This window comes from Puntigrus tetrazona, chromosome 7 (assembly GCF_018831695.1).
Source record: "Puntigrus tetrazona isolate hp1 chromosome 7, ASM1883169v1, whole genome shotgun sequence".
NCBI lineage: Eukaryota > Metazoa > Chordata > Actinopteri > Cypriniformes > Cyprinidae > Puntigrus > Puntigrus tetrazona.
This window is the reverse complement of record NC_056705.1, coordinates 4,302,331-4,318,200: the sequence shown is the minus strand read 5'-3', so window position 1 is coordinate 4,318,200 and position 15,870 is coordinate 4,302,331. Positions and strand designations below refer to the sequence as shown.

At 43.4% G+C, this 15,870-nt stretch overlaps 1 protein-coding gene across 1 annotated transcript in view; it reads left to right on the top strand.

The window, feature by feature from the left end:
- The first annotated feature begins 480 nt into the window (after nucleotides 1-480).
- Nucleotides 481-15,870, top strand: part of dctn1a (dynactin 1a) — a 21,081-nt gene continuing 5,691 nt past the window's right edge. The window contains 23 exon segments of the mRNA XM_043243406.1: nucleotides 481-637; nucleotides 3,639-3,890; nucleotides 4,736-4,817; nucleotides 4,927-4,958; nucleotides 5,390-5,407; nucleotides 6,492-6,515; nucleotides 7,967-8,119; nucleotides 8,256-8,453; nucleotides 9,512-9,795; nucleotides 10,089-10,248; nucleotides 11,103-11,207; nucleotides 11,320-11,511; nucleotides 11,606-11,722; nucleotides 11,871-12,023; nucleotides 12,255-12,415; nucleotides 12,545-12,713; nucleotides 13,047-13,115; nucleotides 13,429-13,627; nucleotides 14,366-14,541; nucleotides 14,613-14,744; nucleotides 14,949-15,074; nucleotides 15,258-15,400; nucleotides 15,471-15,631. Coding sequence (XP_043099341.1) covers nucleotides 3,663-3,890; nucleotides 4,736-4,817; nucleotides 4,927-4,958; nucleotides 5,390-5,407; nucleotides 6,492-6,515; nucleotides 7,967-8,119; nucleotides 8,256-8,453; nucleotides 9,512-9,795; nucleotides 10,089-10,248; nucleotides 11,103-11,207; nucleotides 11,320-11,511; nucleotides 11,606-11,722; nucleotides 11,871-12,023; nucleotides 12,255-12,415; nucleotides 12,545-12,713; nucleotides 13,047-13,115; nucleotides 13,429-13,627; nucleotides 14,366-14,541; nucleotides 14,613-14,744; nucleotides 14,949-15,074; nucleotides 15,258-15,400; nucleotides 15,471-15,631 — 3,082 coding nt within the window. The 5' untranslated portion in view covers nucleotides 481-637; nucleotides 3,639-3,662.

Here is a 15,870-nt window from a genome sequence, read left to right as displayed (position 1 = left end):
GCTGAATGTTGTCTTTAATAAATGTGTTGTTCAGTATAAGAGCATGACCAAAATAAATGAGCATCTTGTATCAATATTAGTTTTATATATTAGTTAATTTTGGTTATAAAATATTTATCAGGGTAGCATTTGTTTATTATTTGAAAAGACTGTTGTTTTATTAGTAGGAAAGTATTTGTGTTGTAAGGACTAAACCTGTTTCTAGTTTCGATTTATAAAAACAGTATTTCGATAATAAAGCGCGTTTAGTGACGTCATTGTCCCGGTAGACGTCCAACTAACCGGAAGTGTCTGTGCAGCCAACGCCAAAATACCAGTGCCGTTTAAATGAATTCGTACATTTTTTTAAAAAGTACATAAATATATAATGAGACATAACTGAGCACATAAGTGCATTAAAAGTAAAATTACGAAAAAAATATTTTGACCAGGGCTGTGTGGCCGGAGAGCGGAGTCCTGGAACCAATCAGAGGCGCCGCTGAGCGTCACGTGACCCGATCAGGAAGTGACCGAGAGAAATGTTGTTCGGTGTCCGGTGAACGGAGCGCTGCTGTCCGTTGTTCGTTCCGACTCTCAAACCTTACAAACGGAAGCCCGTTCGCGCTCAGCCGCTGTCTGTTAGAGCTCTCACCTACAGGTAAGCGCGCGATTAAACCGCTCGTTTCCCTGACAACAGCAGCGGTTGCCGAGGAAACGGTAGGGCGAGACTGCGCCCAGTTCACCTCAGCGAGAAAATAAACACAGAAAACATCAAAACGTGAGCACATCTTCTTCACTGAGGCACTGAACGCGTGTAATGTGATTTCAGGACATACTCCCGACTCTTTTCAGCGGCCGAGGGGCAACATACGGTGTTTTCTTAAAGACCGGCCGGTTAGCATCACAGCTAATGCTAAATGATCCCTGCCTGACAGTCGGCCGGATGTGCTCGTGTTTACAGCTGGACAGCTCTATCCAGACCCTCGCGTTGTTTTCATTTTCTAACTCAATATTAACTTTCAGCCGAAATGTCCATTTTAACGGTGATGCACATTGCTTAATTAGAGTGCTAAGGTCAACTGTAACGTGATCTTCAGAATAAAAATCTCATTCATCTCCCAAACCACAGCAATCCACATCAGACGTAAGCCTTTAGACTCACGATGAACCCTATAAACCGCCAACAATAACGGAAGTGTGTGTTTTTATTTAAAGTTACGAAATTACGCTATTGCTTCCCTGGGTAAATAATGTCAGTTTTGAAGTAAGATTAACATGAATCAAAATATTAAAATACTAAATGTACGTGTATTCATGTACTGAATAATCCACTGTAGGGGACGACAAAGAAAAATTACTTTGTCTAAAAGTTTTAAGGATACCATAAGATCATATTATTCTATAATATCTTCATTTTAAAGCCCTATGGCTTGTCTGGTGTCTAAATCTGGCTTCATGTTCAGATACTTGAATCCTCGGCAGAAGCTAAGTGTATTTAAAGAGGAATCTCTCACCTTTCCTTCCTTCAGTAGTATTGTGTGCCCGTTTAAAAATGCTATTCAATTTTTTTTCTCAAAGTTTGCTTGCTTGTAAGTCAAGGCACATATCTCGACATCCTTTCAGAATCGTGTTCTTGGCAAACCTTTCTTTAGGCGTCTTCTTCTTTAAGGCCCTGTGTTGTTCAGCTCCAGAGATATGATGATCTGCCCGTTTCATGGTTGGAAATTAAATAAAGGCCACCGACGCTTAGCTGTGTGCAAAGAAATAAGGTTAAAAGTAGGACACATGTTTGGTAATGAGTGGTTAGGCCTCTCTCGAGATGCGGTTAGTCCCGTCATGTTTTTGCCGAGGGCGTGGGTCTTATGACAGTATATCTAGAGCACTCAGTAGTCCACACTGTGAGCGTCTGCGCTACGGTTCACTCAGCAGATGCTTATTCCTGACAATCAAGAGAAATTAAGCCAAACATGTCCATGGCACGGAGGAACTCATGCACTCCTTGGGTGAGTGACTAGAAGTAGTCGTGTGGTTTATAAATGAGTAACTAAATCTGACAGCTCGCTTTAATCAGGTTTTACGGTTTAGTTTGTACTGGTCGTTTGTTCACGGTGCGGTTGAATCTTCTCTGTGATGTGTGAGGAGCTCACCGTGTTGGTACGCTGTTCTCTGTTCTCGCTGGAGATCCTCGGTTCTTCCTCCGGATCGCTGCGGTCCAGTACATCTCCGTCTCCAGAGCGCCGGGTCTGCCGTGATCGGGTCCTCGCCGCTTTCTTAACAGAGAGCGTTTGTTTGGAGAAGCACATGACCGTTCCCTCAGCTCCAGAACAAAACCCTGATTCGATGTCATCAGCAGATACAGAATATTAAAAGACAAATCTAATCCAATGACTAGTGCTAGCGATGGGATTTTTTTTACCATACTATTATGGTTTTTATATTTATGTTTTATAGGCTATATTTTATGTAATATTTTAAAGACTAGTTCTGTGTTTTTGACATTTTTATTATATTTTCAAAGTCTAGCCTATATGGCTTTTATTAATGCTTTCAGTTATTTCATACTGTGTGTATATATATATATATATATGTATAAATACACACTCACACACACACACACACAATATATATTGTTAAATTATGTAGAAGTTTATTTTCTTTCATATTATAAATATGTTTAATAAACAAATTTTTCTTAAATATATACATACATGCATATATATTATAATAAATATACATCGTACACATTATGTAAAGAAATCAATATTTTGGATGTAATTAATAATTTGGCAAGACACATTTTAATTAATGTTAATTTAATAATATTTAAGTTTTAATTGTAATAAGTTTAGGTTAAAGTTGCCTTTCAGTTTGTGATACTATTATAATTTGTATTCATTATTTATATTAATCTTTTTTGTAATTATTGTTATTTGTTTTATACATTTTTTATTCCACTTCGAAATGAAATAAAATCAATGAAAAAAATTAGCTTAGACATCTATAATTTTATTATTATTGTTTTTTTAATGGCATATTTTTTTCTGTGTGTGTCTGTGTCTGTGTGTGTGTGTGTGTGTCTGTCTGTGTGTGTGTCTGTGTGTGTGTGTGTGTGTGTGTGTGTGTGTGTGTGTGTGTGTGTGTGTGTGTGTGTGTCTCTGTGTGTGTGTGTGTGTGTCTGTCTGTCTGTGTGTGTGTCTGTGTGTGTGTGTGTGTGTGTGTGTGTCTGTGTGTGTGTGTGTGTGTGTGTGTGTGTGTGTGTGTGTGTGTGTGTGTGTGTGTCTGTGTGTGTGTGTGTGTGTGTGTGTGTGTGTATGTGTGTGTGTGTGTGTGTGTGTCTGTGTGTGTGTGTGTGTCTGTGTGTGTGTCTGTCTGTGTGTGTGTGTGTGTGTGTGTGTGTGTGTGTGTGTGTGTGTGTGTGTGTGTGTGTGTGTGTGTGTGTGTGTGTGTGTGTGTGTGTGTGTGTGTGTGTCTGTGTGTGTGTGTGTCTGTGTGTGTGTGTGTGTGTGTGTGTGTGTGTGTGTGTGTGTGTCTGTGTGTGTGTGTGTGTGTGTGTGTGTGTGTGTGTGTGTGTGTGTGTGTGTGTGTGTGTGTGTGTGTGTGTGTGTCTGTGTGTGTGTCTGTGTGTGTGTGTGTGTGTGTGTGTGTGTGTGTGTGTTCAGCTGCCGAGCGCTGTGGCCAGCAGGATGAGTTCAGACGGAGGCGGGAAGCCTGTGAAGGTGGGCTCTCTGGTGGAGGTCATTGGGAAAGGTCAGCGTGGGACCGTGGCCTACATCGGCGCCACCCTCTTCGCTTCGGGGAAATGGGTGGGTGTCATCCTGGATGAAGCCAAGGGCAAGAACGACGGCACGGTGCAGGGGAAACGCTACTTCACCTGTGAGGAGAACCATGGGATATTCGTCAGGCAGTCTCAGGTAAGAATACACTAGAACCTGAGACGGACACGCTGTAGAGGAGCTGCAGGTTTAAAGATAACTAGTGTATAACTACTTCCAGGGTTTAATCATCAATAGTACATTATGACAGAGAGCCTGGAGCACAGAAGCAATCATCAGCGGTGTGTGTGTGTGTGTATATATATATCAGTGGAAAGCTTATTAGCGAAAAATGCATCCTTATGGCTATATTTGTGGCCATGGGTCGCAATTATGCAAAAGAGGCTTTATATAATTACACATTCAGTTATCTGCATATATTTCCAGGGTATTCATTTGGACACTAGAAGATGTCATGTTCCTATTTCCTGTTTAATTTTGTCGATGTATTAAATGCTTTTCAGAGGGGATTCTGGACTTCTCTTTATCACCCAATAAATCAGAAAACGCTGAAATAAATGCATTTTCACAGTTTTTTAGGAATACTATGTTACATATAAACTAGTGTAAAGATTGTGAACATATAAAAGTCCTTCAGAACACAGAGGGGAAGGAAGTCAACACAGACTTTACTCTGTTTACGGATGCAGATTGATAAAGTGTAATAAAACCTCTAGATGCAGATTTTGGAGGGTTTTTCCCCTCCAGTCTGAAGAAGAAATGCTGTTAAAGCAAAACACCCACATTTCTAATTGGACCAGTGCATGAAAATAGCAGTATGTGTGTAGTATATCTCAGATCTTGTGAAATCGTCAGATTTGTGTGAGTTGAAGTATAACCCGGTCACGGTCAGACCTCTCTGTCCTGACACCAGGCCCGTGAACGTCCTCCGAGGGAAGGAGGAAACACCGCTGTGAGTCACGATCTCTCCTTTCTCTCTTCAGATTCAGCTCATCGATGAAGGAGGCAGCTCCGCTACTTCTCCAGAAACACCTGACTCAGGCGTGGCCAAGCTGCTCAGGAAAGGTGCGAGCGTCTCCGGTTCTTTCATGCCGTTATATTCACATGCTACGAGGTGACTCGTGACGTTTAATCACACGTGATGCATTTCCTTTTCTCTCGTTTTAACTTACAGAAGTCCAGGAGACGCCAAAATCTGTTAAGCAGGTATGAACCAGCCTGAGATTTCAGTCTACATTTTTGAATTTCATTATTATCATTAGTATTATTTGTTTTCCATTTTATTTAAATTTCTAACAGATTTGTTTTGTGCTTTTTGTGATTTATTTATTTAATAAATTATTATATAGATGTAATTAATTAATACATTTATTTATTTTAACAGATAATGAAATGTAGCCTTTGCAGTTCATTAAAATGCATTTCTGTCTAATATTTATTTTTTATTCCAATTACAAAAAAAAAAAAAAAAGATTTTAGAGGTAGCCTTCCAAAGAACGTACAAGAAATGAAAAATAAAGTGAAAGCAAGGACTCTTAAGATGCTCTGTGTTGGCCTGTGTGGGGCTGATCTGTATAAATGAATGGAACTGAAGGTTTTTGTGTGTGTTTGGCTGTTTTTGCTAACATGATGAAAAGACTCCAACAGCAAAGAAGGTACACATCAGTCCTCTTTGGGTTCAGCTCGTGTGTCTGAGCACAGCACTGCACATTCTGTTCACATTCACTCTTTATTTTCCGAGTGGCTGTCTGTTTATTTTTGGTGCTTCTTGTGGAGTAAAGTCCCAGCGTCTGACTCGAACACCGACTGCTTGCATGCTCACCCTTCCTGTCACCTCCGTCACAAACAGCTCCGTCTGACTGAAGATAAAGACGTCACAGTGTTCTCACAGAGTCTCAGAGCAGCATCCTTCAGAGGAGATCAGCTAGTGGAGGACAGGGGCGGTAGGGGCTGTAACGTTTCTAACCAAAAGAAACCGAGTGTTGTAAAGGGGGCAAATGTGCTTTTCTTTCATACGTTTTTTTAAATAAATCAAAAGAAGTTGATAGACTAGAGAGCGCTAGCGTTAGGGTCAGGTAGAGATGATCCACACCGTTGTGTTTCTTCAGTCACAGAAACCATTACTTCAGCACATATTTTAAAACCTTTGATGTTATGATATCCATCGTAGTGCATAGTTATATCATCAGCAAAATCACCGCTCATACAGCGTATAGATAATAATCTAAACATCTCCAGACCAGTTCACATCAGTGACCTTTCTATGAAAACACTTTTCTGCCACCGAATAAAAAAGAAAAGGGAAATGCGACTTTCCCTCCTGATCGCAATTCTGTTTGTAACTCCCCATCCTGAACTTATATCTTACGGTTCTCAGTTTAACTCTCGCAGCTCTGTTTAAAGCACTCTATTCTCTTTTGTGTCTCGTAAGAAAACCTGCATTTGTAAGAAACTTTGAATTGTGAAGAAAAACAATGCTTTCTTTTTTAATCTCATGGCAGAGACGAGTTTCCATTCCATAGTGGTTGTGGGATCAAGTTCATTTCCTGAAGTAGTTTTGTTTCTGCCGATCTCCATCCATCCGTTCATGCAGTGTTTCTGTTTCTCTGTTAAAATCTCTTTCCTGCTGGTTTTCTCTGTGCAACCCCTTCACCTGTTCCCTCTTCTCTCTGTATTCTTCTGTGTGTGTGTGTGTGTGTGTGTGTGTGTGTGTGTGTGTGTTTTGTGCTCCTCCCTCAGCCTCCTATACGTCGTAGTACCAAGGTGAGCCTGCACACTGCAGCTAAGCATTCTGGGAAATGTCTGTCCCGATGGAGGGCTGTGTTCGGAATGGAATTCTATTTTTACTCTTTGAGATTCAAATTGGAGATCACAAAACGTGGAGCTTTTCTCACGCGTAAACGAGGCTTATGAGCGCAGATTTTCCGCCTTTTTTTTTTAGAAAACGTTCCCTTTGTTTTGTTCAGCTACATATGCTGTAGTATTCCCATCCGAACTCAGCTCTCAACTCTTATTTATTTGCTTTATTCTCACTTTGACTGCACTGAAATGTTCTGATTAGCAGTAATATTACCGATTTCATGCACACTGTTGGATGAGAACAGAACCTGAGCTGAATAATGTCTCTTACGGCTGAATCCCGTCCTCTGCATCACTGACTCTGTTATTGAACTGAACTGATGGTGATTAGACGTGAGGTGGTGTAGGGGGTAGTGTTGGTCTGTGTATGGAGGCGAGCGCCAGGCTGATGTGTGATGGTGTTGTTTATTGGTCGTAGCAGTGGCCCACGCCCGGCCGTCTGTCCAGCTCCAGCTCCCTCCCCTCTCTCATCATGGTACGTCCCAGATCTCTAACCCTCTCTCGGGACGGTCACACGCTTCTGGAGATCCTCACCGTTCATCACAGCATGGCTGGCCTGCTTTACAGCTGCAGTAGAGGAGTAAACACATCCTGTCTCTGTAATGGATGTGAATGGGTGCTGTCCAAACATCTGATTAAAACATCATAATGATCCACAGGTCTCCAGTTCATCTGGAGAAGACAGAAGATGAAACAAACCCATCAAGATGTTTTAACTAAAGGCCATAATCCATAGTAACTCTTCTTCCAGTGAAAAAGTGCAGCTTGTGTCTCACGTCAAAATCCAGCCACATTTGTTTAGAGCTGGTTTGGACTGTTTTGGTCTGTGTATATTTCTCTCCTGATTAAGTTATTGTGGATTGTGGATTCTAAAACGTCTTAAAGCTGGATTAGTTTGATCCTCTGTCTTCTCCAGATGTTCACTGATGGACCGGAGCGCTGTGGATTATTCTGATGTTTTTATTCTGACGGCACCCATTCACTTCCATTACTGAGACACTGACGCAGAGACACATTTCTCCAGATCTGATGAAGAAACAAACCCATCCTAGTCTTGGTTGATAACATTTTTCAGCAAATCTCTGTTTTTGATTTGTATTATTCCTTTAATAAAAGCCCTATATCTGACAGATGTTAATGCCTTTGACTTGTTTTGCATCGTTCAGCAGATGTTTGAGATTCACAGTAAATGCAGGTGTGAATTGGGTCAGAGACACTACAGACCGGTCACTGAAGCGCACGCTTGTCAGGGGTCTGGTGAGCACTGTGTGTGTTTGCTGGGGTCAGAGGTCACAGGTCAGGCACGTGATGGAGTGGTCATCGGCTTGAGATTAACTTCTTCTGTTTGTCCGCAGGCGGGTCGTCCCTCTGTTGGAGGGTCGGGGCTCTCCGAGTCGGTTTTAGCCGAGAATGAGTCTGCAGCGTCTTCCCAGATTGCACTGGGAGCTCCTGTCGTCCCACAGCCCAGCGGCACACCCAGCGCCCCTCCTCCTGCCACCCCCAGCAAGGTCAGCGACCTTTGACCTTCGGCACACGCCACCATCATGTTACACAAAACAATAGCATGATCTATGCACTTCTGACACATTTCAGAGATGTTCAGTACAGTTAAAGGTGTGTGTGTGTGTGCGTGCGTGCGTGCAGGAGGAGGAGAGTCTCCGATCTCAAGTCAAGGACCTGGAGGAGAAGTTGGAGACTCTCCGGATGAAGCGCTCGGAGGATAAAGCCAAGCTGAAGGAGATGGAGAAGCACAAGATCCAGCTGGAGCAGCTGCAGGAGTGGAAGAACAAGATGCAGGAGCAGCAGAACGATCTGCAGAAGCAGCTGAAAGAGGCCAAGAAGGTGCTGAAGACAGAACACACTCACATCAGTCACACACTGCCAGAAGTCATCAATCACAGGCACTGGATTCAGATGATTCAGAGCAGACAGTATCTGAAAAAAAAGTTTTGCACGTTTTACAAAATTTGTTGAATCAATGATAAATGATTGTTTACATGCAGCTAAAAGGGATCCAGAAAAAAACACAGAATTTGGGAAAATATAAGAGATAGGTTTCATGATTTTAATTAATTATACATCATACAGTTTATGCTTTAAAACAAGATCCAGAAGTTTAGTAACAATAAACTGATTGCATTGGGCTCTAAAAAGTTCTTTGTTTGATTTTAAGTTGTACCATTTAAAAAATAATTGTTTCAGTTTTTGGACAATTTCTGACTGAAGAAACAAACAAAAATAAAGCAGGGGACTTTAATAAATTGAATTTTTCAGTTAATTAGATAACCTTTTTTTATCACTGAAATGTAATTTAGCAAATATTCCTTTCTCTAACAATAATGTACAGTGTGTGAAAAAATGTTTTTTTTTTTTTTTTTAACTAGAATCACATGAACATATTGCATTACACCAAATACACAAAAACAGAATATCTGAAAATTAAAAGAGATTTCATTGAAGTTGTGAAGGCATGCTTTTGATTATTTTGTAATAATTAAACTTAATAATTAAAATGGAATCCAGAAAAATACATTGGAAAACACAGGATTCTGAAACATAAAAGTGTTTTTAAATTATTTAAAAACGTTCATTATGTTTTGTTCATGTCTTTCACGTTCAAACTTTTTGATTGATACAATTTAGTTTAACCATTAAAACAGGTCCCAGAAGAATTAAAACTAGGAAAAAAATTAAATGGAAAAATTTAAGAAAAAGTAAAGATAAACACTTCATGGAGAGAGATGATGTCTGTTTTACTGTTCAGTTGAGCCTCAAGTGCAGGTTTGATCATTAAATAGGTGTTTGTTCATGCTATGGCTGTTTTATCCTCTCTATAATGTGAGTAAGGTGAGGTTAGTGTCACCGATCGAGGCCTGAGCTCCTCTGCTGTCTGAGCGCAGGAGGCCCGCGAGGCTCTGGAGGCCAAAGACCGCTACATGGAGGAGATGGCCGACACGGCGGACGCCATCGAGATGGCCACGCTGGATAAAGAGATGGCCGAGGAGCGGGCCGAGTCCCTGCAGCAGGAGGTGGAGGCTCTGAAGGAGAAGGTGGAGGAGCTGACCATGGATCTGGAGATCCTGAAGCACGAGATCGAGGAGAAGGGCTCGGACGGAGCCGCCTCCAGCTATCACGCCAAGCAGCTGGAGGAGCAGAACGGCCGGCTGAAGGAGGCCCTGGTCAGGTACAACACCGGCTCGCATCTTCAGAAAAACCATTCCTTAGTTCCTGCATGTTTCAAAAGAAACTGTCTGTGCTGCCTGATAATCTTAAGAATTATAATACCCACTTTACAACATTTCTGGTACAGTTAGTGTTACTACAGGAAGCCCATCTGTTCATCTAGCTTATAGTCAGCGAGTCATTGATGTGGTTCACTGAATTTAATCCTGAACACTGAATCCAGCCCAGGTGTGTGTTCTCCTGCATGTTCCTGAGATGTGCTCAGCACCTTCATCTGTGTGTGTGTGTGTTCAGGATGAGGGATCTGTCGTCGTCTGAGAAGCAGGAGCACGTGAAGCTCCAGAAACAGATGGAGAAGAAGAACTCTGAGCTGGAGACTCTGAGAGCGCAGAAGGAGAAGCTGCAGGAGGAGATGAAGCAGGCCGAAGCCACCATAGACGAGCTCAAGGAGCAGGTTAGATGGAGAAACACGAGCAGAGCTGGGTGTGTGGGGTTCATTTCATTCACAAGCTTGAGACTCTACTCCATTCACTTTGATTCATTTGAATATATAGGCAACCGGGTATGTACCTGTCTTTTTCATTTTCAAGGAATAAAAGTCTCATAAAACACACCATCAGTGGTGAGTCACAGAAGCATTTGTAACAATACGTTGTATCAGCATTTTCTCCTAGATCATGATCTATAGAGATATTTTGTAAATGTCCTGCCGTAAACATATAAGAACTTTATTTTGGATTAGTGATATTCATTGCTAAGTACTTCATTTTCTTCACTTTAAAGGATTTTTTCTATATTTAGATTTTTTCGCTCCCTCAGATTCCAGATTTTCTAATAGCTGCGTCTCAGACAGATATTATCAGAACAAACATCTGGAGAGATTATTCAGCTTTGACCCCGAGTGATGTCCATGATGATGTTTTATATTCCTGGGTTGCTTATTACTTACATTCATGTGATTTATAACATTTAAATTGCACACAAGGCTCTGTTATGATAAAATGTATTTATTATAACGCCACATCTATGGTCTAGTGTTAGGTTCATGGTCATTAAATTAAATGTGATGTTATTGTTTTATTGATGTCTTTCTGAAGTTAAATCAATGATGGAGTACATGATTGATTTCAGGAAGTTGTTCTGTATCTTCTGATGTTTATCTGGTTCTTTAACGAGCAGTAAAGAGAAGACGACCTCTTTATTCCATCAGTCGTCACAAAAACATCAGTTGGTCATAAAAATGTGTATGATTTTAAAGCTTGGGGTTTGTTTTGTGACACGGGTATGATATATTGTGTGTGTTTTCAGGTGGATGCAGCTTTAGGAGCCGAGGAGATGGTGGAGACTCTGACGGAGAGGAACTTAGATCTGGAAGAGAAAGTGCGGGAGCTGAGAGAGACCGTCAGTGACCTGGTGAGGCACTAAAGGTGTAGTCTGTAGTTTAGGTTGGGGTTTAATCGCCGTAGAGTCTTCTAGTCTGAATCATGACCGTGGTGAACGTTGATCTTGGTTCTCTGACGCTCAGGAAGCGATAAACGAGATGAACGACGAGCTGCAGGAGAACGCTCGAGAGACGGAGCTGGAGTTGCGTGAGCAGCTGGATCTGGCTGGGGCTCGGGTTCGAGAGGCTCAGAAGAGAGTGGAGGCGGCACAGGAGACGGTGGCCGACTATCAGCAGACCATCAGCAAATACAGAGAGCTCACCACTCACCTGCAGGTCACCGCAACGCATGCAGCTCCACGCGTCTGTTCGTTCCCTCCTTCTGTACGCCTCCGTAGTAAAGCTGATGTTTTCTCCGCCGCGTGAACAGGAAGTGAACCGAGAGCTGACCAACCAGCAGAGCAGCTCGGCCGAGCAGCTGCAGCAGCCCACCGCGGAGCTCTTCGACTTCAAGATCAAGTTTGCTGAGACCAAAGCTTACGCCAAGGTACTGTCAGCCTTCAGATCAGATGAGTCACGAACACCCGGGAACCAGCTACAGCTGTGTGTGTGTGTGTGTGTGTGTGTGTGTGTGTGTGTGTGTGTGTGTGTGTGTGTGTGTGTGTGTGTGTGTGTGTGTGTGTGTGTGCGCGCAGGCCATCGAGATGGAGCTCCGTAAGATGGAGGTGAATCAAGCGAACCGTCAGGTGTCTCTGCTGACGTCCTTCATGCCCGAGTCGTTCCTGAGACACGGAGGAGACCACGACTGCATCCTCGTGCTGCTGCTCATCCCCAGACTCATCTGCAAGGTGACACTCGGAGACCACCCTGCCGCTCTAGGGCTGTTACTGCACTGATGTCTGTCAGGGTTTAACGTCGTTAACTCACTTTAGTATCGACTTCAGACCAAGTTCTCTGAAATATTATTCATTTGTAGTCCATGACTAGAGTAAACCTCTTTTGTCTACAGAAAGAAAAGCACACTTGTTCTATGTATATACTGATGTCTGTAGTAGGAATGTGTGTGGTGGTGTGCGCAGGCGGAGCTGGTCAGTAAACAGGCGCAGGAGAAGTTTGACCTGAGCGGTGTTTCTCCGGAGCGCTCTGGACTGAGAGGAGCCGCTGGGGAGCAGCTGAGCTTCGCCTCCGGGCTGGTTTACTCCCTCACACTCCTCCAGGCCACGCTGCACAAATACCAGCTGTGGGTGTCCTTCGTCATCATCATCATCATCATCATCATCAAAATCTCACTGTTTGTACATGTACTTTGATGTGTAAGTGTGCAAGGTTTTCAGACGTGTGTGTGTGTGTGTGTGTGTGTGTGTCTCAGGGCTCTGTCTCAGTGCTCTGTGGAGGTGTATAAGCGCATGGGCACGCTTTACTCTGAGATGAGTGTTCATGAGCGCTCTCTGGACTTCCTCATCGATCTGCTGCACAAAGACCAGCTGGACGAGACGGTGCAGGTGGAGCCGCTCACCAAAGCCATCAAATACTACCAGGTGCGCGCCTCACACACTCACACACATAGAGACACAGACACACACACACACACACACACACAGACAGAGACACACACTCACACACGCAGAGACACAGACACATACACATACACACACACACACACAGACACACACACACACTCACAGACACACAGACAGAGACCCACAGACACAGAGACACACACACACACTCTCACACACATAGAGACACAGACACACACACACACAGGCAGAGACACACACTCACACACACTCTCACACACACACACACACTCAGGAGTCAGGCTCTGCAGGCTGTTAGTGACTGTGTGTATGTTTGTGTGGTTTTTACAGCAACTGTACAGTGTTCATCTGTCAGATCAGCTCGAGGACTGCACCATGCAGCTGACCGATCACATCAAGGTACTGACCGTCCTCCGCCGAACAACACTGTGTCAGGAAACACTTCAAATTATTTTCACCATTCATTTTGAGATCTGGGAATTTTTTTTCTATGTAATTAATTCGTTCGTTCATTCATTTGTTTGCTTTACAATATGATTATTTAGGCAGTATCCAAAATTTGTTGTTTTAAAAAATGAATTTTAGTTTCCATTCAGTTGCCAAGGAAGCATTTAATATTATGCTTTATATTACTATAGTTTCAATGGTCTGCGTGAAAGAGAAGGTGCTGGTTTCTGAATAACTCAGTGACACACTGATCTGTGACCTGCAGTTCACCCAGAGCGCTCTGGACTGCATGGGGTCAGAGGTCGGCCGTCTGCGGGCCTTCCTGCAGCCGGGACAGGAAGTGGCCGAGCTCTCTGTGCTCCTGAAGGACCTAGACACTTCCTGTGGAGACATCGGTCAGTTCTGTAAGAAGATCCGCCGGAGGATGCCGGGAACAGACGCCCGGGGATTCCTGCTGCGCCAGCTACCCTGCTCAGGTCTGATCACACACACACACAGACACACACTCACACACACATTCAAATATCAGTTTGTGAAAACGCTTCAGTACAGAAGTCGTGGAATGGTATCAAAATAGCAAACTAAATGGGTGGAGCTAAACTCATAATTGCATAAACCTGATTGGTCGACTAGAATCATCACTTTTGGCGTGACACAAGGTGTAGTTGTTTACAACTGAAATTCTGCGGTTTATTTATAAATATAGCATCTATTTGAAAATGTGTTATATTCAGCAGTCATTCGGGGTATACTGCATCTTTTATTTGACCTGCCTGACCTGTACTGACCCGTGCCTCTCAGTGTGAACCAGCCAGAAGAGCTCAGAAGAAATGATCTGCTCATTTTTCTGCAGTAAAATAATAAATACATCTCTTGTGAAATTTTTAGTTTTAGTTTACAGTGCAGTAGTATTACAATAGTAGTATATCTGTCTTAAAAATAGCTAAATTAAATATATTATTATAATCAATATTGATTGTCATTGTAATTTTTTCCTTGATGTGAGTCAATTTTATATTTAATAATAATGCTATTTGAATGGAATTCTGAGTTTGTGTTTGTTTGTTGATTAGTGTTTTATTTTTTTTTATATTTATTGTAATGTTTTGGTATTGTGTGTGTGTGTGTCTCTGTGTGTGTGTGTGTGTGTGTGTGTGTGTGTGTGTGTCTCTCTCTCTCTCTGTGTCTGTGTGTGTGTGTGTGTGTGTGTGAGCAGGTGGGCGAGGCGCTGGCTGACTGCAGGAAGCAGCTGACCCGTGTGGTGGCGGTCCTACAGGAAGTAGCAGCGGCAGGAGCTCAGATGATCGCTCCGCTGGCCGAGACTGAGGGACTGCCGCCGCTCAAGATCGAAGATGTGCTGTTCAAGGCGGTGGATCAGGTACACACACACACACACACACTCTGAGCGCCCAGAGGCTCTCAGTCACTAACGCTGTGTGTGTGACGCAGGTGTTCGGCTCTCATGGACTCAATGCGTTCGAGTGTCTGCGTCAGACCTGCGCCGCTGTCATCGCCACCATGAACAAGATGGCCACTGCCATGCAGGAGGGAGAGTATGACGCCGAGCGGCCACAGCGCCCGGTATACACACACACACACACTCACATACACACACACACACATACACATACACACTCACATACACACACACACACACACATACTCACATACACACACACATACTCACATATACACACACACTCACACACACACACACACACTCACATACACACACAGTCAGTCCCACGATGCCCTGCTCTGATGCTCTGTGTGTGTTCTGTGCAGCGCCCGCCGGTGGAGATCCGCGCCGCCGCAGTCAGAGCCGAGATGACCGACGCCGAGGGTCTGGGGAACAAGCTGGAGGACCGAGAGACCGTCATCAAAGAGCTGAAGAAATCCCTCAAGATCAAGGTCCAGACACGTTATACTCTAATAAATCATAGGGTGAAAGCCTAAAGGAAAGCTCATTTTAAACAAAAATGTCAGATGCACTCACATCCGAACTCTTCAAATGCATGCATACACATACAGTGTGTAATATAGTTTAAAAGTGTGTGTGTGTGTGTGTGTGTGTGTGTGTGACCGATCTCTTAGGGCGAGGAGCTGAGCGAGGCCAATGTTCGTCTGAGTTTACTGGAGAAGAAGCTGGACACGTCGACGAGAGACGCAGACGAGCGAGTGGAGAAGATCCAGACCAAACTGGACGAGGCTCTGACCCTGCTGAAGAAGAAGGAGAAGTACGAGTCTCTGCCTCCGCCTGCTGAGCCCGGTCTGAACGGGTTAATGAGTGCCTCCGTCTGTCTGCAGGGAGTTTGAGGAGACCATGGATGCGCTGCAGGCCGACATCGATCAGCTGGAGTCGGAGAAGGCGGAGCTAAAGCAGAGGATCAGCAGCCAATCACGAGCCCCCGAGGGTCGTGGACCGCAGGCGTCTGGAATCGCCTCCATCGTCACGGGAACCGCTGCTGGTATGAGTCTATATACAACTGTCTGAAGGTCGGAGGGAGAAAAAAATTAATATTCAGAAAATCGCCGTTAAAATTGTCCAGATGAAGTCCTTAGCAATGCGTATTACTACAAAAAATAGATTTATGGTAGGAAATTTACAAAGGGGTGGTTTAAAATCTGTATCTGGATCATTTATTCTTCTAAACTTTTATTTAAAAGGTAATAAAAATAAAAGCAATTCTTTTTATATTTAAGTTCT